Source organism: Trichechus manatus, unplaced genomic scaffold (assembly GCF_000243295.1).
Source record: "Trichechus manatus latirostris isolate Lorelei unplaced genomic scaffold, TriManLat1.0 scaffold00170, whole genome shotgun sequence".
In the NCBI taxonomy this organism is placed as follows: Eukaryota; Metazoa; Chordata; class Mammalia; order Sirenia; family Trichechidae; genus Trichechus; species Trichechus manatus.
This window is the reverse complement of record NW_004444106.1, coordinates 1076159-1100341: the sequence shown is the minus strand read 5'-3', so window position 1 is coordinate 1100341 and position 24183 is coordinate 1076159. Positions and strand designations below refer to the sequence as shown.

Sequence of the window (24183 nt, the reverse complement as noted above, 5' to 3'; positions counted from 1 at the left end):
GGGTGCCACCGGAGGGATAACTGGTGTCGGAATTTGTAAAAAAGTTAGAGCATGGAGGTATGTCTGACCTCCGCCTCATGGGAATCAGCTTTGTGCTGATCCTGGTCACTGATGCTCCTGAAGTTAGACAGGTTCTGATGCTACTACTACTATCCTTTCACCAGAGGGAAAAGCCAGGAGATCAACCTAGACGAATCTACCGCAGACTGGAACTGTAGCCAGGGAAGCAGAGTGGAGGGGAGTGAAAGACTGCGGGCACTTAACAATCACATTAAGCTGCTGAATCAGCCTACCCAGAGACCGTCCTAACTTCTCATTGCTAATTTCAAAAGCCAATGAATTTCCTTAACATCCCAGCTATTTTAAATCACATTTCCTGATACACACAGTCAAAAGCATCCTCACCAACATACTCTCCTACCTGTGAGTCCTGGATGATGATAGCTATGAGGGGACTGTGGGCTGGGTTGGGAATCTGGTCCCACCATTCTTTCTTAATCCTGAAAAACAAGAAGAAATGGTGTTGGTCTCCAAACCACTGACAGGTTGACACTCTTCCCACAAAAATTATCATAGTTGCTAAGACTTGGTCAGCACTAGATACTATGCTGATTGGTGGTGGGATGTAAATCCACTGAACCCTCACAATAACCCTATCAAATGGATTCTATTGTTAACCCCATCCTACAGAAGAGGAGACTGAGGCACAGGGAGGTGAAGTGACAGCTGGTAGGTAGCAGAGCTGGGAACATGCCCCAGCGTTCTGCTACCCAGAATGGCGTTCCTGACATGGCCGCTTCTGTCCCCAGTGGGAATGAGGCCTCAAACCCTACAGTCAGCCCAAAGAAATTAGGAGTGACTCAAGCTGCAGAGACAGAATTCTAGGTTTCTCCATCACCAACGCCCTCTCTGGAGTAGAGGGCAAGGTGCCAGAGAGAGGGCTGGAATGCCCTGGGAAGCTGAGGGGGACCCTTAGAGAAACAGCCCTGGGCCTGCCTGGAGCCACCAAGCATCATGCTGGGAGGGAAGATCCGCCTCTGGGTTAGCCTCCATCCACTATATCCAGTCTTTCAATACGTGTTTATGAGCACCTACTATGTTTCACTCACTGTGCCAGCCCCTGGGAACACAACAGAGAGCAGGGAAAACCCCCGCCCTCACGGAGCTGACATTCTAGAGGGGGAAACAGACTACAAACAGACACAGAAAGAATGATGTGACAGCGTTCATTCCTGGCAATAAGGGCCATGAATAAAAATAAAGATAAAAATAAAGATAAGGGACAGTGAGTTTATGTCAACGGGAAAAGAATAATTCAGAAAAGGAGGGTGAAAATGGCTGCACAGCTTGAAGAACGTGACCAATGTCATTGAACTGAACATGTAGAAATTGGGCAATCGGTGTGCATTCTGCTGTGTGTGTTCTCAACAGCAACAGATAAAAGAAAGTACTTTAAAAAATAAACTAAAGATAGGGGGTAGAGAGGAATGAGGAGTATGGTCGGGGAAGGCCTCCCTGACCCTGAGGAGGTGACCTCTGAGCAGCCACTGAATGCGGTGAAGAAGTGAGCCACAGCCATACCTGGGGAAAAAGCTTTCCAGGCAGGGACACAGAAGTGCAAAGGCCCTGAAGTGAGAATTTGTTAGATGTGTGCAAAGAACAGCAAGGAGGCTGGAGTGCTGGAACGCAGTGAGTGCGGATGGGAAGTGACAGGTGGTGGAGAGTCAGCCCCTTATGACTGATGAAATATGTTCTCCCCGCTGCTCTCAGCCTGCAGGGCAAACGCTGGGACATTGCCGTTCCGATTTCGGAGGAGGATCCCAAGGCTCAGGGAGGCTCGGTGGCTTGGCAGGCACACAGCTGCCAGGGATCAAGGCCAGGATTCAGACACAGGTCCCCTGACTCCATCAGGACAATTGTCAAGGACTCCTGTCTCCTGCCACGTGCCCCAAGTCCTGGCTTCTCCCTGGACCACCCCTGGGTACCCTGGGGGATAAGGGGACACAGGAAAACTCCAGTTCCCTTGTGCCAAAGGCAGGTCCTTCCCAGGTCTCCCCCAGCCGCTACTACTCCCCAGTCAGGCCTCTGCTCAAATATCCCTCTTCAGAGACACCCACCCTGGCTCCCCATCCAAAATAAAACAAAAAACCAAATGTGTTGCCGAAGGGTAGATTCCAACTGCTAGTGACCCTATAGGGCAGAGGAAAACTGCCCCACAGGGTTTCCATGGCTGTAAATCTTTACAGAAGCAGACTGCCACATCTTTCTCCCACAGAGCAGCTGGTGGGTTCCAACCATCGACCTTTTGGTTAGCAGACGAGTGCTTAACCCCTGTGCCACTAGGGCTCCTCCCATCCAAAATAGTGCCCCCAAAACATCTCTCCCCCTCCTCCTGGTATACCTCCTTCGAAGCATGGATCATTACAGAAAATCATCTTAGTCACTTGTTGACTTGGCACCTTCTGTCTCCTCCCTAGGAGGCAGGGTCTTGTTCTCAGCTCTAGCTCCAATGCCTTGCACATAGTAGGTGCTCAATAAATCTTTACTGCTGAATGAAAGGACCACGAGCTGACAGATTAGAAAAGGAATTCCTTCTTGGAGCCAGTGGGGAGAACAGCCCTTCCTTCCCACTCCCCCACTCCCCACTCTAGAGAGGCAGCTTGGCGGCCCCCATGCTGAAGCCCACCAGGACTCACCTGATGATGATGAAGTAGCAGGACAGACAGATGGCCAGGATGACGATGCAGGAGATGCTGACACTAAGCGGGAGGCCCTGCACCAGTGGCTTCTTGTAGTCTGGAAGCGAGAGGGGAACTATGAGGGCTGTGCCCCACAACAGCCCGGCCTCAGCTTCATGGGCTGGAGACCCTCAGTGATCCCACCAACCAGCCCTCCCACCACATCTCCTTTTCCCGCCCTCCTGCTCACACTGGTCTCCTGGCTGTGCCCCGACCCTCCAGCTCAGCGCCATCTCAGGACCTTGGACTTGCTGGGCTCTCCTGCCTAAACCATGGATGGAGGTTAAGCTCACAGACCTGGAGCCCGACTTTCTGAGTTCAAAGCCTGATTCTGTCATATCCTTGCTGCGTGACCTACAAGTCCTATTATGGACTGAACTGTGTCCTCCCAAAACATGTGCTGGAATCCTAACCAACCTCCCTAAACCTGCGCATGTAATCCCATTGGGGAATAGGCTTTCCTTTATGTTAATGAGACCACATCCTTGTAGGGTGTGTCCTACACTAATCACTTGTGAGTTTAAAAAGAGCAGATGAGATACAGAAAGAAACCCAAACCAATCCCGTTGCAGTTCAGTCGAGTCTGACTCATAGTGACCTTATAGGACAGAGTAGAACTGCCCCACAGGGTTTCCAAGGAGCGGCTGGCGAATTCGAACTGCTGACCTTTTGGTTAGCAGCTGTAGCTCTTAACCACTATGCCACCAGGGTTTCCATTAGACACAGAAGGGGACAACACAAAAAAGGGTAAGAGGGATAACTGCCACATGAAGATCACCACGGAACCAAGGAACACCAGGGCTACAGAAGGTAAAAGAGGCAAGGATCTTCCCTCAGAGCCAACAGAGAGAGAGGCTTCCCCTATAGCCGGTGCCTTGAATTTGGACTTCTAGCCTCCCAAACTGTGAGAATTCCCTTAACCTCTCTGTGCCTCAGTTTCTCATCTGTACAGTGGGTTAATAATACTGCTTCTCTCATAAGGTTGGTGTGAGGATTACATGATTTAATATGCAATGCACTCAGAACAGTGCCCGCACATTCCCTAAGCATCGCTGTTATCATCTTAACGTGGCTGGTTCCTTCTCCAAGTTCACTTCATTGTCACCTGCTCCAAGAAGTTGCCCCTGACACCCTCTTACTGTTGCCCACTTCCATCACTCCCTCTCCTTACCCTGACTGATTTTCTTCCCAGAGCTTACTGTCTTCTAGGTCTGACTGACTTCTTTACTTGTTTCTTTTCTATCTCCCCCCTCCAAAATGGCAGCTCCACAAGGGTGGGGAGTTTTGTCTGTTTTCTTCTCTGTTGGCTCCCCAGTGTCTACTGCAGGGCCAGGCACATAGTAGGAACTCGATAAACAGTTGTTAGAATAAATAATGAGCGTCCAGCACATTGTACCTGTTCACGGTATCACCATCCCTTTCTCCAGGTCAATGGCAGAATTCAATCCGTTTGACAAACTTCCCCAAGCACCTACTGTGTGCCTGACCCTGTGCTGGGCACTGGAGCTATCGACACAGAGAAGATACTGCCCTAAGGAGCTTGAAGCCCAGAGTGGGAGAAAGACAGGTCAACAGATAACCACAGTACAAGATAAGCAATGCTGAGAGGGTCATGTAAGAGGGTCAGGGTAACTGCCAACCCTGCTGTGTCCAGCACTTTAAAGATTCCTTCTTTCGACCAGACTTAATGGTCTGACTGAGACTGGAGGAACCCCAGAAAGCATGGCCCCCGGATTCTCTATCAGCCCAGAACTAAAACAATTTCTGAGGCCAACTCTTCAGACAGGGATTGGACTGGATTGTGGGTCACTTTGTGACTCACACTCGTGAGGAGTGTGCCTCTTAGCTCAATTAGATAGAAGACACTAAATGGGCAGCTTCTGTCCGGAGATGAAATGGGAAGGCAGAGAGGGTTAGGGGCTGGTTGAATGGACACGGGGAATCAGGGATGGAAAGGAGGACTGTGCTGTCACAGCACGGGGAGAGCAATTAGAGTCACATTACAATGTATGTATAAATTTTTGTATGGGAAAAAATAAAAATAAAATAAATTAATTAAAAAAAAAAGATTCCTTCTTTCATTGAATTTTCATAACAGCCTTAGTCCTCCCCATTGTACAGATGATGACTGACGCAGCCTGCCCTACCCAACAGCCATTTCCCCTTCTTTTTTCCTAGGCAGCAATGTGCCCACTCTGAGGCTTGGGCCAGTCATGATTCTCATTTCTTTTCTAGACATTTGAGTTCCCAGCCTCTCTTGCAGTTAGGACAGGTCATGTGAAGAGTACCTGCCAATGAGGTGTAAGGGAAAGTCTGCTAGGGAAGCTTCCAGAAAGACTTTTACTTCCAGATAGAAGAGAGAGATGCACGAGGTGCACTCCTGCATGGCAGCTGTCTTAGGCATCTAGTGCTGCTGTAACAGAAATACCACAAGTGGACAGCTTTAACAAACAGAAGTTTATTCTCTCACAGTCTAGTAGGCTAGACGTCTGAATTCAGGGTACCAGCTCCAGGGGAAGGCTTTCTCTCTCTGTTGGCTCCAGGGGAAGGTCCTTGTCATCAATCTTCCCCTGGTCTAGGAGCTTCTCTGTGTAGGAACGCCTGGTCCAAAGGACATGTTCTAGTCCCAGCACTGCTTTCTTGGTATGAGGCCCCCGTCTCTCTGCTGGCTTCTCTTATATCCCAAAAGAGATTGGCTTAAGTTGTAGATTAACCTTGTAGATTGAGTCTACATAACTGCCATGAATAACATCTCATTAACATCATAGAGATAGGATTTACAACACATAGGAAAATCTCATCAGAAGACAAAATGGTGGACAATCACACAGTACTGGAAATCATGACCCAGCCAAGTTGACAGATATTTTGGGGGACACAATTCAATCTATGACAGCAGCCTTTCCTTTCCTTCCTAATCTGGGTCCTGGTACGTGAGGGTGTGTGTATCAGGAGACTCGGGGCCATGCCAAGGACAGCAGAAGGGAAGAAGGGAAGACTCTGGGGTGACACCACTGAGTTGGGATGGGCCCCAGGAAGGTCCACTTGTAAGACTTCATGTTATGTGAGATAATTCAATATTTCTATTATAAATGCCATGTGTGGCAGAGTTGTAAAGAGTTCTTTCTGGGACGCAGCTGCCAAGTTAAGGACTACATTTCCCATCACCCCTTGTAGCTATGTGTGGCCATGTGACCAGTCTTCACCCACAGAACTTGTATCACTTCTGGGCTAAGGCTTTAAAAAGCAGGTGTGGTCTCCAGGCTTTCTTTCCCTTTTGGCTGGCTGGATGCAGATAACGGGAGGCCCTAGAGCAGGGATTCTTAACTTGGGGTCCACAAACCTCCAACAAGGTCGTAGATAGAATTCAGGGGCCTGGGAACTTGGATGGGAAAGAAATTACATCATTATTTCCACTAACCTCTAACTGACATCTAGCATTTCCTTCCATTAGGAATGAGGGGGCAAACCACACTAATGGCAGCATCAGTGACTCTGTCACCAATAGAAATCACAGCTATCTTCACATCACATCAGTCGCAGACGTCATTTATGCTTATCTACTTTGAAATTAAGTATTGATGAGATCTCCCACTAGATCTTGTTATGTAATGTGTTAACAATGAAGCACATCTATTTCTAGATAACAAATTGTGTTTAAAAATATTTTATAACTGCATTTCAATACAATTAGTTTCCTTTATAATCCTATGTATTTTATTTTATGCATTTAAAAACATTATTCTGAGATGGGGTTCATAGGCTTCACCAGACTGTCAAAGGAGTCCATAACACAAAAAAGGTTAAAAAATTTTTGCCCTGGTGAATGATGGAGCCTCGAAGATGGATGGAACTCCAGTCACCAAGTCACCACAGGGGGGAAAGCCACCCACAAACTAGTAACATTCACACTGGACTGTTAACTTGAGCAAGAAATACAACTTCTATTGTGTTAAGCCACTGAAATTGTGGGCTTGTTTGTTACTGCTGCCTAGTCTACCTACTCTAACTGATACACCACATCAGTCAGTAAGTAATTCTGTTATTTGAAGTTAGAGGCATCCTATGAAATGGAAATCAGAGGCTCTGCCAGGGGAAGGGTCTGGCCATAGACTGAAAAGGCAGGGCTGCAATCCTATGCTCAGGACTCCTGATACTCACAGTTGTACCATGCGTTGCTGTGGCTCCACTCACTCCAGGTACTGTTATACCCCTGAGCCAGGGCCTTCACTGACGCTCTGTAGAAGGCTCCAGACTTTAGGGACCTGGCTGGCAGGTGAAGGAAGGGTTCCTTATAGGTCACCTCTTGGACTTTGAACTGGTAGAGGAAAGGGAGACGTTAGTGCACCAGCTAGGGGAGGGGACATCAGCTTCCACCCTGGCTGCTGTCCTTGGCTGACCCCACAATGTTTAAGAGCCATATGGTTGTTCCCCTGACTTGGGTCTTTGCTTGCCACCTCCATAATAGTGACCAGAGTAGAGCAAGGTAGTGAGGGCATCAGCCCTCACCCTGGCTCCCCCACTGATTAGCTGTATTATGTCACTCTGGCAAGTTGATTAACCTTTCTGAATTTTAATTTCTTCATCTGTAAAATGAGAATAAGAAGAGTCCCTACTGCTGCTTTCTGGGTGTGTGACCTTAGGCAAGTGCCACAACCTCTCTGGGCCTTCATGTCCTCTTCTGCAAAATGGGAATAATAAAGGTGGCTACCTCTCATTAACCCATTAAATAAATAAACAAACCCATTTAATAAAGCCACTTTTATTAAATGGGTTAATGCAGGGAAGCCCTTTAGAATAGGACCTGGCACACAGGAAGTACCAGTATGATCTTTCTGAAGTGCAGAGAGAGCCAGCACGTCCCTCTCGATCCTTCATGGGCTCTCCAGCACCAACGCCAGGCCCAAAGTCACTGACCTGGACTCGAAGGCCCTGCCCAACTAGCCTCACCTGGGATGCGACTGCCAAGATCTAGTGTTAAGTGAAAGGGTAAGATTCAGAATAGCATGTGTTGTCTGCTACCTTTTATGTTGAAAAGAAGAAAAGGAGGAGGCATAGTGATTGAGGCTGATGGATTCTAAGATGGTCCCATGATCCCCGCCTTGTATCACGCCCTCCTAGGTGTAGACAGGACCTGTGGCTTGCTTCTAACCAGGAGAATACAGCAAAGGCGATGGGTGTATGGATTACGAGTGTGTGATTGCATCACATCAGACTACAATGTCCACCTTGCTAGCAGACTCCCTCCCTGGCTGGCCTTGAAAAGGCCACATGGCAAGGTACTGAGGACAGCCTCTGGCCAATGGCCAGCAAGAAACAGAGCCTCCCTGTCCAATGAGCCACCAGGAACTGGATCCTGCCAACAACTACGTGAGCTTCGAAGTGAGTCCTTCCCCAGGAGAGCCTCAGATGAGACTGCAGCCCCAGGTGACACCTTGATCACTGCCCTCAAGGCCCTAAAGCAGAGAGCCCATTGAAGCCAGGCCAGGCTCCTGGCCCACAGACACCATGAGATAATAAATGTGTGTTGTTTAAAGCTGCTAAGCTTGTGCTAGTATTATTATGCAGCAACAGAACAGTGATGAACACAGCGATGAACCCACAGTGATGAACACACACACACACTCGCTAGTAGAGGCACAAACTCTCTGGAAAGACACCCATGCTCCCACGCCCTCTGCTTGCTCCATCCCTGCCTTCTTTTCCCTCCTGGCCAGAGAAGGCAGCAGAGGTCAACCTCTAGGAAAGGGAACTGGAGGATGGGGCTAAGAGGGGAACATATTTTCATTCTATACCCTTTTGTACCATGTAAATTTTTACTTCGTGTAAATACTACCTTTACCAAAAAAAAAAATTTTTTTGTAAGTGAAAAATGAAATAAATGCCATGTTCACTATTGATCCTGAGAGCAAGTCAGTGGCCTGAAGCCTCTGCCTGTAAGGCCTCTCCCTGAGAGATCCAGTCCTTTGCAGGCTCGTTCTCCCGTAGGCCTGGCAGCCCCTTCCCAGCTCCTGGCTGGGGGATTGGAAGGGTGTTTCAGGAAACAGTCTGGTGCAAAGTGAGCCAAAACCAAAAAACCAAACCCGTTGCTGTCAAGTTGATTCCGACTCATAGCGACCCTATAGGACAGAGTAGGACTGCCCCATAGGGTTTCCAAGGAGCAGCTGGTGGATTTGAACTGCCAATCTTTTGGTCAGCAGCCCCGTAGCTCTTAACCACTGCGCCACCAAGGCTCCAATAAACTGAGGCGGTGGGGGGGGGGCAGTTTTTCCCAACAAAGAAGCAAAGCCCCCAACAGGTTGCTAGAGAAAGTGGGGTGGGGCTGAGAGCTTTCCCATTACAGAGGAGCGGAGGTTGTGTGGGAGGGACCTGGGGGAGGGGAGGGAGAGGAGGACATTCCCCTCCCCTTCAGTCTTTCTAAACACAAGTAAGCAAGAAGCAACCGCTGGGTTTATTTCACCAAAGGAATCCTACACCCTGGAAAGGAGCAAGGAATTGGGAAACGTTTTACTAAGAAACAAAAGAGAAATGGGAGCTTCCAAGGAACTATTTGTGGGTTTGAAACAAGGAGGCCGGTGCCTGGGGAGAAGAGACAGCACAGGATCCGGAGCCAACAATCCCAGCGTGGCCACTTGGAGCTGTGCAATCTTGGACAAGCCTGTTTCCTCATCTCTAAAATGGAGAGACAAATACCCTCCCACCTACAGGTTTTCATGATAATTGGTGACGGTATACATTGTGCTGGGTACATAGTAGGCACACAAGAAATGGTAACATTACTATCATAAGCATGCGTGGCATCCACAGCCCTAAACAAACTTGTCGCCTCGTTTTCTGCGTTTTCACTGTGTGCACCACCACATCCCACAGTCCTCAGATACTCCGCAAATGTCCACACATTTGCTCATGCAGTTCCCTCTGCCTGGCCTACCGTTTCTGCCCTTCCCTGTCCAGGAAACTCCTATGGGTTAGAGCGCCCATTCATCTCCCAGGCCCAAACTCCACTTCCTGTATGACGCCTTGCTCAGAAACCATACAGGGAAACGAGTAGCTCTGCCCCCTAAAGTCACAGGAAGTTCCTAATATCTCTTCTTAGAATGTACTTGTCTGAGCCATGGCTGTGCCCACAATGCTGTAACAGACATGGGTGGACACCCGCGAGCATCACGCAGTCAGGGTGCCTCTGTCTCCAGCTCCTGGGTTAATCCTGCTGCTCTTAAACCAATTGCGGTGATCCCATCCCCTGCTTGTGACTGGTTAGAAAGACCATGTGACCTGTTCTGGCCAATGACTAGTGAGAGGAAGTCTTCAGGCTCAGCTGTCTTTGGGGACATGGGGGTGGAAGTCTCAGCAGCCTCTGCCCCACCAACAGGAGGAGCTGGACTTCATCTCGCTGCCTCAGACCTGGTACTCTGTGTCCCGAGGGCAGCCTTCCATGCCCACTAAGCCATAGCCCAGGTACGCTGACCAGTTCTATCCCATGGTTACAGTGGGGCCCCAAGTCCTAAACCCAGCTGGTGTTTCAGCCAGCCCAGTACTGTTTCCCCTTCCCCAGAGTTTCCTCATTCTCAGTGATCCCATCTCCAGCTCCAGAGGTGGGCATGTGACTCGTCCCTGGCCAATCAGAGCCTCCACCAGCACCGTCTCCTCCCCACAGCCAGTGACTGGCTCAGAGATTGGCACGTGATCCAAGCCAGTCTCATGGAGCATCAGCCCCAGGACTTCTATTGGGACTGTCAGGAAAGACAGGCTTGCTGCTGCTAGTGGGCATATTTGCCACTATGTGAGGGAAAAGCCTGCCTAAAAATGGTGCTAAGACAGAATAAAGCAGGGCCAAGAGATGAACAGATTCCTTAAACCTTATTTGTGCAACTGGATCCAGCCATGCCTGAAGGTAATTCAAGAAATAAGGTCTCACCCCTCTCTCCCCTCCAGCCCATGCCCCTGAGTTCTCAGCAGGCCTGGCACAGACCCAGGACCTGGGAAGGAGATTTGCTGACAACACGGAACCTGCCCCATTCTCTGACTCCTGTGCATCCCGACTGCTCTGTGAGCCTTCGCTATGGCACACATTTCATGCTCTCAACAGTCACATGGGGTGGGTACTCTTGTGATTCCCATGTTCCAGATGAGGAAACTGAGGCACAAAGAGATTACATGACATGCCTAAGATCATGCAGCTGGCAGAGCAGGTATAGGAGCCCAGCTCTGTGGAACTCTGGGGGCCAAGGTGTTCTGATACTGTTCCTCCATGGGAATGCAAGGAAGGTGGGTTTGGGACTTGGGGGCAAAACCTGGGTGGCAGGAAGTGACCTCCTTTCTCCTCCCTCAACTGCAACTAAAAGAGGTGGGGCCAAGCCATCCATTTACTTAAGAACCACCCCCTCACTTAAAGCACAACAATAAAAATTTTTTTAAAAAAGAGCACAGAAAAAGACCCCCCTCAAAAAAAAAATCCAAACCCAATGCCGTTGAGTCGATTCTGACTCATAGTGACCCTGTAGGACAGGGTAGAACCACCCCATAGGGTTTCCGAGGAGTGGCTGCTGGATTCATACTGCTGACCTTTTGATTAGCAGCTGTGCTCTTAATCACTGTGCCACCAGGGCTCCCTTTAATCAATTCCCCCGTTTTAAAAAAACTTCAATACATTTATTTTAAAAGGAACCATACTATCACTACTGTGAATGGAAAACAAGTATCACAGGCCACAGGTATCACATAAAAGTAAACGCAATGAAAAGCAAGCAATATCACTGAAATATGGCTGGAACTGCTTTATCAAGGAAGGTTCTGTACCTGAGGCCCCCCTCTCTCTTTTTTAAAAAGAGGGATTAGAAAACCTTTCAGCTCAATGAGACTGCCTCCTTGACCACCCAGGATCAAGAGGGAATCGATGTAGAATACCGTCTCGCTTTGTGGATCGGGTTATTTAGGTATGTAGTCCCACGTGTCCTAGTCTCTGGGAAGCACAGACATGGTCCAAAGCCCTTCCTTTAAAGATGAGGAACAGTGAGCAGAAATATGCTCACTTCATGTCACACTGGGAATTGGGGGCCCAGAGAGGTTGAGGGACTTGACTCAGGTCATAAAGCATAGCCAGGCTAGCAGCCAGGTCTCTGGTGACCACAGCCCTGCAGTGGTCCAGGTGTCCTATGAAGCACCAGGGCCTGTCCCCCACAAGCTCCTGTTCCAGAGCCTGACTTTCCACCTCCCTTCGAGGATTACCAAGACGGCGCAGAGAAACTCCCCGACGCGTCCACTTACATCCGAGGGGTCGTTTTCATTTGAGATGTTGACCAGGTATGTGAGCTCAGAGTACAGCAGATCCCCAGGAGCGTACGGGTGGGTCCACGTCAGCAGCAACATATCAGAGGCATTCTTGTGAACCATGAGGTTTCCTGGGGCTCTGGGTTTGACTGTGGGAGAAGCAGTGTCTGTGTGAGAGGCTTGGCCAGGTGATGGGAGGAGGCACAGCCCCTGTCCAGGACCTGGCCTCACAGAACCATGGGTCATTTACCTGTTTAGTCAACTAGCACCCAGATTTAGGGCCAACACAGAGAGTTACAACTGTAACACAGATTAAAATACTGCTAAAACTGTTCATAGTACTTCAGTCAGTGTTTATTATAAACTATCTTACTACAGTAAATGCAAAAAGTACAAGCCAAAGTCACCCAAACATCAGCTTATTCACTTTCATCCTTCACATCTTTGGCCACATCTGGGTACTGCGTGATTATGCACTAAGTTTTTTGTTTGTTTGTTTTACTTTGATAGATTCACCTTTTAAAACATTTAGTTTCTTTTTAAGTAATCGTATCTTTGAGGACATAAGTATATAATATGCATTAAAATCAATATACAAGTATAAAAGTTATTTTAAAGTTCATTCATGGGTCAATTTAAATAATCTTTCAACCATCAGCAGGTATACATAGAACCTTCAGGAAATGCTGATGGAGTGGTTAAGAGTGTGAGCTCTGTAGAGAGGCCTGGCTTTGAATATTGCTTCTGCTGCTTTGTAGCTGTGTGACCTTAGGCAGGTTACATGCCTTCTCTGAACTACAGTTTATTCAACTGTAAAATGGGAATACTAACTCTCTTCTGGAAGCTGAGGCTCCGAGAGGTAATGTGACAGCAATGAGTGGTGTTTTAAACTCTTGTCACTACACCCCAACCAACTTATGGGGAATTCCAACAGGCTCCAAGTACCAGGATAAGATCAGAATTCCATGGTCCAGACCATCCAAAGCAGCAGCAGCTGACCAGTCAACAGAGGGTGGAAGGAATGTCCCCAGCTCACTGTCTGATCTGCAGCAAGTGTGCCTTCAATCAAACATGCCTCATCTCAGTACCCCTCCCTGGGCACTTAATTCAGCAGGGTGAAGCATCTGAGCTGAAGGAAGCCTGATATATTGCTCAGCCCAACCCCACTTGGCAGATGGAAGGACTGAGGCCCAGAAAGGGGTAGGAAGCCCATCACATCTGGGAAAATGTAGTTCCTGCTGCTTGAAGCCCCTTCCCCATCTGCTGCCTGCTCGCCTTGTCCCAGAGCCCAGCCAGCTGTAAGAATACCTGCAGCCCCTGCCCCCAGCCCACCACCACTCACTATGATTGCTGGGCCGGAAGTGATCTTCCCATAGCAGCTGCTGCCCAGCCCACAGTCTCAGGGCATAGACGTCCACAGCGTATAAGAGCTCCGTTTGCATACTGCACACACACACCATGACTTCCTTGTTCTCGGGGACACATGTCCGGTTTCTGCATACACAAGATGCCTGTGTTAGGCTGGCCGCAACCCACAGTTGTCCGCAGGACATGCCTCAAGGACCCACTCGCTCTCCCAGCTTCCTGATCACCCTGATCTGGAGACTTAGGGGTGGTCAGGGTTTGGTGAACATCAAACTATGATTGCCTTCCTTACTGGTTACAGCCCTCACCACACTCACCAAGGATGCTCCTATGCCCCTTGCCACAGGCCCTGGTCCCTGGACTGAGCTTATCCCTGAAATCCAGTAAAAGAGAAGAACCCATGGCATGGTTCTCTACTGAAACTATTTATAACAACATATGTGTCTGTCCCAGGGCACCTGTGTAGCAGTTTCTCCCAGTGTACAGTGGACCATGGTGTATCTTGGCATCTGCCGATAAACACCTGCCCTGTGCACCACAGTATGATCCTAATAGACCACCTACAATAGCCAACCCCACATCTAGCCTAGGGGCTAGGCCAGGAGTCTGCAAACTTTTTCTATAAAGAGCCAGATAGTGAATATTTCAGGCTTTGCAAGACATACAGTCTCTGTCGCAACTACGCAACTCTGCCACTGTAGCACGAAGCAGCCATAGGCAATATGTAAGCAAATGAGCATGGGCTGTGTTCCAATAAAACTTTACTTACAAAAACAGGTGGTGGGCCAAATTTGGCCCATGGGCCATGGTTTGCTGTCCCCTGGTCTAGGCCAATGTAGCACACACAACAGCACAGCCCACCTACCTTAGTAGATCATGGAATAACACCTCTATCAGTGTACCCTGTCTACAGATGTGCTGTATACCCCAGTGTGCCCTATAACCTTGTGCCTTGTGTACCCAATTATGTCATGGGCACTATCTGCAACACAGTACCCCATGTACCATAGAATATCCCAGTGAAACACCTGGAACAATGTACCCCATGTTCCATGATCCATCAACTGTCACAGTGAACGCCACCTCTGTTCCCCCAGAACAACGGTCTCACTCCGTGGTCCTCAAAGTGAAGTCCAGGGGTCCACTATGTCAAACTTTTTTTCATAATAATACTAAGATGTTATTTGCGTTTTTCACCCTCTTTGTCTCATGAGTGTACAATGGAATTTTCCAGAAGCTCCATGATGTGGAACGATGTCATTGTTCTGATGGCTCATGGAATATGGGTTTGTGTGTTCTTGTGATTTAAAACTCCCCAGTTTTAATTTCTTTGTTTTTCTTTTTTTGTTATTTATTGTTGTAGTTTAAATGAAGTTTACATTTCAAGTTAGTCTCTCATACAAAAATTTATATATACATTGTTGTGTGACCCTAATTGCTCTCCCCATACTGTGACAGCACACTCCTCCTTTCCACCCTGATTCCCCATGTCCATTCAACCAGCTCCTAACCCTCTATTGCTTCCCATCTTACCTCTGGACAGAAGCTGCCCATTTAGTCTCTTGTATCTACTTGAGCTAAGAGGCACACTCCTCATGAGTATCACTTTATGTCCCACAGTCCAGTACAATCCCTGTCTGAAGAGTTGGCCTCAGAAACTGTTTTAGTTCTGGGCTAATAGAGAATCCGGGGGCCATGCTTTCCGGGGTTCCTCCAGTCTCATTCAGACCATTAAGCCCAGTTTTAATTTCTAATAGAGTAAACATCAATAGGTATAATTTACCTAAACAAAAGCTTTCCGGGTCCTCACTAATTTTAAGCGTGCAGAAGGGTCCTGAGACAAAACCACTTGAGAACTGCTGGTCTAGTCCAATGTTCTACCTGCATCCACGTCCACCCACAGTGGGTTCTGTGTCCTACCATATGTCCACCCCATGATGCCCCACCTCTAACCCCCTATCCAACAAGCTGCGGTGAACTGCATTCAGCATCACATCCTCCAGGGCACCACCTGGACCGGTCCTGTGGGGACCACCACCCAAACTCCCAGCTCCAGCACAGCTTACTCAGAGGGGTCAAGATTCTGCTGGTAAGACAGGAGCTCATAGGACAGGAGGAGCTCAGCGCTGCAGTTGGTGGGATCCGCCATCTTCCACTCACAGATGGAGGTGGTGGTATAGTCGGAGAAGCAGGTGGGCTTAGGCAGGACCTTAATGCTACCTGGGGAGACATAAGAGAGCTCTGGGCAGCTGTGAACCAACAAGCAAGGGGGACATGCCACCGAGGTAAGTCAGAAACCAGCCCAAACTGGACCAAGGGGACAGTCAAAAAAACAGCAAGACCACAGGCCCAGGCAATGTTGCATGCTAATTCCCACTGAGCTGGGGCAAGGACCAGGGCTCCCAGAGTTTGGAAGCCAGCTAGCACTGGGGGTATTCCTGAAGCTAAAGAAATACTCCTGGAGTGCAGAAGCCATTCAAGTGGAATGGAACCAAATGCACCTTTATCTTATGCAAACTCAACTACTTGCCCTCAGCCAAATTAAAGAAAAAATATATAACTGTTTAAGGAGTGCTCTTCTGTTACAGTTGGAGCCCTGGTGGTACAGTGGTTAAGGGCTCAGCTGCTAACCAAAAGACTGGCAGTTCGAATCCACCAACCACTCCTTGGAAACCCTATGGGGCAGTTCTACTCTGTCCTATAGGGTCGCTATGAGTCAGAATTGACTGGAGGGCTAAGGGTTTTGGTTATCCACTACAGCAAGAACCCAAGCACCTGCTCTGCAGCAGTGTGGGTGGGGGAGGGCTGTTACCAATGTCAGCTTCTGCGTCTGCTGGTTATTCTCCATTTGTCCCCCCCTCCCAATCTGTTCTCCACCCTTCCCTGCCCTCTCTGTGCCCAGGAGGCTGACCCACGGTCTCTGTCACCCAACTCCCTTGTCTTCTGGCTTCTGGTAAGAGAGGGAGATGGAAGGGCAGGAGGAGAGATTGGGGTATTTCTTCTTTCACCTCCCTCCCAGATAGTCAGGGGCAGAGCAGGGACTCGAACCAGCAGTCTATATATTGGGTTTGTGTCGAGCCAAGAGCATCTGAAAGTCGTGGCCCTCACTCTGGCCCAGTAGGAGCTTCTTGCTCCTGCGGAGCACACACTCATCACAAAAACCAAAGCCAAAACCAAACCCACTGCCGTCAAGTGGATTCTGACTCATAGCGACCCTACAGGACAGGGTATAACTGCCCCATAGGGTTTCCAAAGCTGTAATCTTCTTTTTGTGTGTGTGTGATTTAGGTGTGAAAGTTTACAGAGTAAATTAGTTTCTCATTCAAAAATTTATACACAAATTGTTTCGCGGCATTGGCTGCAATCCCTCATTGTGTCAGCACTCCTTCCCCTTCCCTTTCCACCCAGGTTCACCGTGTCCATTCGTCCAGTTTCCCTGTCCCCTCCCACCTTCTTGTCTTTGCTTCTGGGCAAGTGTTGCTCATTTTATCTCATATACTTGACTAATCTAAGAAGCACTGTTTGTCTTATAAACCAAACCCATTGCCGTTGAGTCGACTCCGACTCATAGCAACCCTATAGGACAGAGTAGGACTGCCTCATAGGGTTTCCAAGGAGCAGCTGGGGGATTTGAACTGCCAACCTTTTGCTTAGCAGCTGAGTTCTTAACCACTGTGCCACCAGTGCTCCTGTGTGTCGTATAGGCCTGCCTAATCTTTGGCTGAAAGGTGAACTTCAGGACTGGCTTCATTCCTGAGTTAGAAGGGTATGGGCGGGTGGGCGGGGGAAGGCTGTAATCCTTACGGAAGCAGACTTCCACATCTTTCTCCCGCAGAGTGGCTGGTGGTCTTGAACTGCCGACTTTTTGGTTGGCAGCCGAGCACTTAAGCACTGCACCACCAGGCTCCTTCCTGCCCATCACAGCTTATATTAATTTGCATTGGTTCAATGGCTAAAGGGCTCATTGTGGCAAGGTGACCTCTTAGGTGTCTAATAAACATCTCAAACTTATCTCAGATCCAAAACAAACTCCTGCTTTCCCTCCCCACCCAAACGCCTGCTCCACCCACAGCCTTCTGCATCTGCATTCTTCTCACTCAGATCAGAAATCTTGGGGTCACCTTTGACACTTCTCTCTCGCTCACCCCAATTCCAACTGGTCTTCAAATCTCCCTTCCAAATGGGCCCAGAAGTCAATCCCCTCTCACCTCCTCCATGGTCTGAGCCACAATGTCCCCCAGCCTGGCTTACCACAGTGCCACCTCCCTGGCCTCCCACCTCCACCCTGTTCTGTTCTCCACACAGCAGCTGAGGGATCTTTTCCCCTCCTGCACTCACCCTCCCCCACCACACTGGCCTCCCTGCTATTCCTGGAACACTCCAGATGTGCCTTTGCCGCAAAGCCTCTGCCTAGAATGCTCCTCCCACAGGAACCACCTGGAACTGCCCTGGCTCCCTCAGTATCTGCAGCGCTCCTCCCCTCAAGCCTTTGCTCAAATGTCACCTCAAGGAGGCCTTTCCCGACAATCCTGTTTTAAAGCATAATGCCCCCCAACCAACCCTACGTTCCCAATAGTCCCAGCTGCCGTTCCCAATCGTCCCAGCTGCCGTGGAGTCGACTCTGACTGAAGGTGACCCCATGTGTGTCAGAGTAGAACTGTGCTCTACAGGGTTTTCAATGGGTGATTTTTCAGAAGTAGATCACCACGCCTTTCTTCGGAGGTGCCTCTGGGTGGGCTCAAACCTCCAACCTTTCCGTTAGCAGCTGAGCACTTAACCATCTGCACCACCCGGGACTCCAGCAATACTCCCTAAATCTGTTCTAAATAGTCTTTTTTCCATAGCACCCTTCACCTTCTAACGGCCCTTAGAATTTGCTTCTATTAGGGCCCTCTGTCATTGTCTGCGGAGCCCTGGTGGTGCAGTGGTTAAGAGCTCAGCTGCTAACTAGAAGGTTGGCAGTTCAAATCCACCAGCCGCTCCTTGGAAACCCTATCGGGCTGTTCTACTCTGTCCTCTAGTGTCGCTATGAGCCGGAATCGACTCAGCGGCAGTGGGTTTGGCTTTGGTTTGGTCATTGTCTGTCTCCTCCCACTGCAGTGTAATCTCCTCAAAGGTAGCCATCTTCATTTTGTTCAGCGACCTATCCCAAGTGCCTGGCCCATAGTTGGCAGCCAACAAACATTTGCTGAATGAATGAGTGAAAGGTGGTGACTTACCAGAGCCTGCTGCCCACACCAGGATCAGGCAGCTCATGGGGAACATGAGTCCAGAGCAAAGCCACCCCATTGGGAGATCCTAAGACACCTGCTGTGAGAAAGAAAGCCCGGTTAGTGCCAGACCGGTTCCCACCATGTCCGCCATCCTCTGTGGAGCTCTCAGAGCTGACCTCACCACCCAGGCCATCTACGTCTGTACCAACAATGAGCCCCTCCCTCTTCACTGGAGCGCTGTTTATAATCATGAAACATAACCCAGATCCCAGAATGTGGAACATGGAATACCTGTCCTCAGAGATGCTTCCTGAAGAAAATCCCACGGACTACTTATGTTTGAGAAATTCCCCAGACTTCTGGAAGTTCATAACGCACATTTGCATGTAAAGGTTCTGATAAGTCCTGCAGTAAAGAAATTTATTTTTTTTATTTAACCTAATGATTACCAAATTTACTCATACCCTCCCTTCATTTTTTTTTCCCCTGGGAAAAAAACCAATTAATTCTCTGCAGGGTTTACAATTTTTTGAAATATATTTTGGAAATTCTGACCTAACTGTTCAGCCTTACCAGTTACCAATTGCTGGATTCTGACTCATGGTGAACCCATGTGTGTCAGAGTAGAACTGTGCTCCACAGGGTTTTCAATGGCTGATTTTTCGGAAGCAGATCGCCAGGTCTTTCTTCTGAGGTACCTCTGGGTAGACTCGAACCTCCAACCTTTCGGTTAGCAGCTAAGCACATTAACCGTTTGCACCACCCAGGGACTCCATTCAGCCTTACAGAGCTGGTTATACAAATTATGGGCGCAGTGGTTAAGAGCTCAGCTGCTAATGAAAAGGTCAGCAGTTCGAATCCACTAGCTGCTCCTTGGAAATCCTGTGGGGCAGTTCTACTCTGTCCTGTAAGGTTGCTATGAGTCAGAATTAACTCGACCATGACGAGTTTGGTTTTTTAATTTGGATCCACACGATGAAGTATTAGACAATCACTAAAAATGCTGCTGAGGGTCTAAGACTAATCACATCAACGGCCCCAGTTCCTCACCCCTTCCTGTATCTATGTAACTGCAGTGCCCCCACCACCACCCCTGCCCTTGGACTCTGGACTCAACCATGTGACTTGCTTTGGCCAACAAAATATTAGCAACAATAAAGCAAGCAGAGGCTTGAGAAAGTATTTTTTAGTTTTTGCTTGAGCTTTTGCACCTTGACCATCACCTTTGAGAACATGGCGAAGCTAGCCTGTTGGAGAAGGATGATTTGTGGAGTAGAGCCAAGGCAACACCATAATCTCAGTCAAGGCACCAGGCAGCCAACACCCGGTCATGTGAGTGAGCTCAAGCAAGATCAGCAGAGCTGCTTAGCCGACCTGCAGCTGAGTGCAGATGCATGCATGAGCCCAGCCAAGATCAGCCAACCCCAGGTAAGCTGGGGCCTGCAAACTCAGGAGCTACATCAATATCTGTTGTCACATGCCAGGGAGGTTTTGGGGTTGTTTGTTACACAGTGTTACTGTTTTCTTCTCCGGTCATTACCCCAGCCACCAGCACCCTGACTCTTAACCCCCTAATTGCCTGTGCTGTTTTGTAGTTTATATAAACGGAATTGTATATCACCCTATTGTGTTAATGACACCCAATAATATATAATTAAGGAATAAAAATTAGAGGGGACAGCCACACAAAAAGAAAACACAATTTAAATTCCCCCCAAATTCACAAGGCCCAGCAATAACTTCATTTAATATCTCTTTTCATATTTGTATATAAAAATAGTAAGATAAATATGTATTTTATTTACCTAAAGAACAGCACCCTTTACATACTGAAATTTAAATTTTAAACTTAATATATCATTAATATCTTTCCATGCCACTAAATTCAAATCCAAAGCATCAAAATTTAATAGCATTCCACTGTAGGTTGACCGCTGGATATTTAAGTTTTGTTATTGTTATTATCATTATTATTTTGCTAGCGCTCTTTCCAAGGGCTCTCCCTTGGAAAACCATCTCTACATATTTCTGTGATTACTTCCTGAAGTTTAAACACCTGCTCTATCACTTACTAGCAGTGACCTTGAGCAAGCTACTTCACTCCTCTGTGCCTCAGTTTCCTCATCTGTCAAGTAAGGATAGTAAAAGTGGGGTTTTGTGAGGATTAAATAAACTAACCCATGTGGAGCCCTGGAAACAATGAAAAGAGAAAAGACTCAAGCAATGTTTCCGGTTACCATCATTAAGAAAAATCCTCAGAAGCTGAATCCGATGGTGTCAACAAGTGTGCACGTTTTCCCCCGAACTCCTGATACCCAAACCAAACCCGTAGCTGTCGAGTCGACTCCGACTCATAGTGACCCCATAGTACAGAGTAGAACTGCCTCATAGAGTTTCCAAGGAGTGCCTGGTGGATTCGAACTGCCGACTTTTGGTTAGCAGCTGTAGCACTTAACCACTACGCCACCAGGGCTTCCACACTCCTGATACACAATGCCAAATTCCCTCCAAAAAACAATGTACCAGGTTATATCTCCCAGCAATGCTGAGAGGGTCCGCCCACCGCCCCCCTGGGTCTCTACCCGGGGGCTCATTCAGAAAAGCGATCCAGCCTGGTGGCAAGAGCACAGACTCAACCTCAGACACCCAGGCCTCCTTCTGCCACTTGGGAGCTGGGTGACATTACAAGAGTTACTCTGTCTTTCTGAGCTTTGCTTCTTTTTCTGTAACATGGGAATGATATCAGAATTAACCTCAGAGATTCACCGGGAAGATTAAATGAGGTACTAGAAGAAAAGCACTTTCTCAGTGCCCAGAACACAGTAAGGGCTGAACACCTCGTCAAGGCCCCCAGCCCCTGTTGAGAGTGACTTCGTCCCACCTGCACCAACATCCAAAAGGTCCTACCCAGCAAGGCCTGCCTCCCTCTCTGGCCTCGGGCCCACCACCTGCTGCCCTGAAAACATACCCAACTCATTTCCACCTGGGGCCTTCCTCTCCCTGCTCTTCTTCCCAAGTAGCCTTCCTCCTTTTCCTTCTCTTTCCCCTTCCCTTCCCTTCATTCTCTCTCTATTTTTTCCTGAACCTTGAAGATTTAGGAATAAACTATCCCTCAATACTTCAGTGTACATTTTATAAAAATAAGGACATTCACCTACATAATCACAATTAAAAAAACAAACGAACAAAACAACCAAACCTGTTGCCATCGAGTCAATTCTGACTCATAGAGACCCTATAGGACAGAGCAGAACTGCCCCATAGGGTTTCCAAGGAGCGGCTGGTGGAGTCAAACTGCCGACCTTTTGGTTAGCAGCTAGGCTCTTAACCACTGCATCGCCAGGGCTCCATCTAACCACAATACAACCATCAAAATCAGGAAGATAACGTAAATGCACCACTGCCATCTACTCCGCAGACCCTGCTTAAAGTTTGGTAACTGCCTCAGTTATGCCCTTTATAAGCTCTGGAGCCAATCCAGAAGCATGCGCTGCACCTGATTATCATGTTGTCCTGGCACCAGGTCTTGGCTTCTATATGCCGTTCTGCACTGAAAGGAAAGACAGCTCCTTGCAGAAATGGCTGATTCCTGGAGCAAGGGAAGTACAAGAAAAGCCTGCTGGTGTTCTGGTGCCAGAAAGCAGGGGAGTACTCAAAGAATGATGGGGACATGTGAAAAAGGCAGGAGCTAGCTTGAGGTGCGCACTGGCTAACATGGGGACAATCTGAGCATCAAAGTAAATATCAGAGTAACCAACTGTAACCCTTGGAGTAAAATAGGAACCCAGAGTCTGTACGGATGTTCTTGGGTGCCATCGAGTTGATTCTGACTCATATCGACCCATGTGACAGAGTAGAACCGCCCCACAGGGTTTCCTAGGCAGTAATCTTTTTTTTTTTAATTGTACTCTAGATGAAGGTTTACAGAACAAACTAGCTTCTCATTAAACAGTTAGTAGACATATTGTTTTGTGACAATGGTTAACAACCCCATGGCATGTCAACGCTCTCGACCGTGGGTTCCCTATTACCAGCTTTCCTGTTCCCTCCTGCCTTCTAGTCCTTGCCCCTGGGCTGCTGTGCCCATTTAGTCTCATTTTGTTTTATGGGCCTGTCTAATCTTTGGCTGAAGGGTGAATCTCAGGAGTGGCTTCAGTACTGAGCTAAAAGGGTGTCTGGGGGCCATACTCTCGGAGTTTCTCCAGTCTCTGTTAGACCAGTAAGTCTGGTCTTTTTTGTGTGTGTTAGAATTTTGTTCTACATTTTTCTCCAGCTCTGTCCAGGACCCTATGTTGTGATCCCCTTCAGAGCAGTCGGTGGTGGTAGCCGGGCACCATCTAGTTGGGCTGGACTCAGTCTGGTGGAGGCCATGGTAGTTGTAGTCCATTAGTCCTTTGGACTAATCTTTCCCTTGTATCTTTAATTTTCTTCATTCTCCCTTGCTCCCGAAGAGGTGAGACCAGTGGAGGATCTTAGATGGCTGCTCACAGGTTTTAAGACCCCAGACACTACTCCCCAAAGCAGAACGTAGAACATTTTCTTTATAAACTATGTTATGCCAATTAAGCTAGATGTTTCCTGACATCATGGTCCCCACAGCCCTCAGCCCAGTAATTCGGTCCCTCAGGGAGTTTGGATGTGTCTATGGAGCTTCCATGACCTTGCTTAGGCAGTAATCTTTACAGGAGCAGATTGCCAGGTCTTTCTTCCCAGAGCCACTGGTGGGTTCGAAACGCCAACCTTTTGGTTAGCAGCCAAGCACTTAACCACTGTGCCATGAGGGTTCCTTTCTGTGCTGATAGAGAATAGTAAATGGGGGAGAAGGGAAAGCTTCACACCACAGCAGCTTCAAAGTATCTCCCTGCAAAACTCATATCAACTATTTATTAATTAATGAGTCAAAAAGCCAGAAAACCAAACCAAAGCCATTGCCGTCCAGTCGATTCTGACTCATGGCAACTCAATGTGTAACAGAGTAGAACTGCTCCATAGGGTTTTCTGGGCTGTAATGTTTATGGAAGCAGATCGCCAGGCCTTTCCTCTGTGGTGCTGCTGGGCAGGTTTGAACCACCAACCTGTAGGCTAGTAGACGCGCACAAATTGTTTGTGCCAACCATTAACTTCATAATAGGGAAACACAGCAGACACCACCCTAACCAAGTCATCAAAGTTAACATTGCCAGGAACGAGACAAATGAATACCATGAGCTCTCTGCAATGATGCTCTGAGAAGAACACAGCCTCACTTCTCTGGGGTTCCTGCCCAAAACACACAAATCGTGTGGAAACGTCAGACCAGCCTAAGAGGGCACGCTGTGAAGGAACTGGCCTATACTTTTCAAAATGCCCCGGGTGCAAAAGACAGAAAAATGTGGGGGACTGCTTCTTTTTAATTGTCATCCCAAGAGCCAGGGGCTTTGTCTTGTTCATTGCTGAGTCCCTAGTACCTACAGTGGTGTCTGGCACATAGGTGCTCAGTAAGTGTTTGTTGAACAAACACATTTTAGACACGATGTGGGGTCTGTAATGGGCCTGACACAGGGCTCAGCCCGGGCTAGAGACTTCTTCCTGGGGGGACCTCCCTATCCATCTCGCCC

General features: G+C 48.3%; 1 protein-coding gene across 5 annotated transcripts in view; it reads right to left on the bottom strand.

Annotated features, from left to right (window-relative positions):
- Window positions 1–24183, bottom strand: part of IL4R (interleukin 4 receptor) — a 56136-nt gene that overhangs the window by 11574 nt on the left and 20379 nt on the right. For 4 of the 5 annotated variants that reach the window (XR_002825657.1, XM_023741003.1, XM_023741002.1 and 1 more), the window contains exons 2-9: window positions 18878–18991; window positions 18593–18683; window positions 15440–15593; window positions 13351–13502; window positions 12006–12157; window positions 6900–7056; window positions 2697–2796; window positions 422–500 (exon numbers count right to left, since the gene is read on the bottom strand). Coding sequence is in view for 4 of the 5 variants with exons in the window: in XM_023741003.1 (XP_023596771.1) it covers window positions 422–500; window positions 2697–2796; window positions 6900–7056; window positions 12006–12157; window positions 13351–13502; window positions 15440–15593; window positions 18593–18662 (864 nt within the window). In the remaining variant the exon portion in view is untranslated. The remainder of the gene's footprint in view (window positions 1–421; window positions 501–2696; window positions 2797–6899; window positions 7057–12005; window positions 12158–13350; window positions 13503–15439; window positions 15594–18592; window positions 18684–18877; window positions 18992–24183) is intronic. The other variant, XM_012558501.2, reaches the window with a different exon arrangement.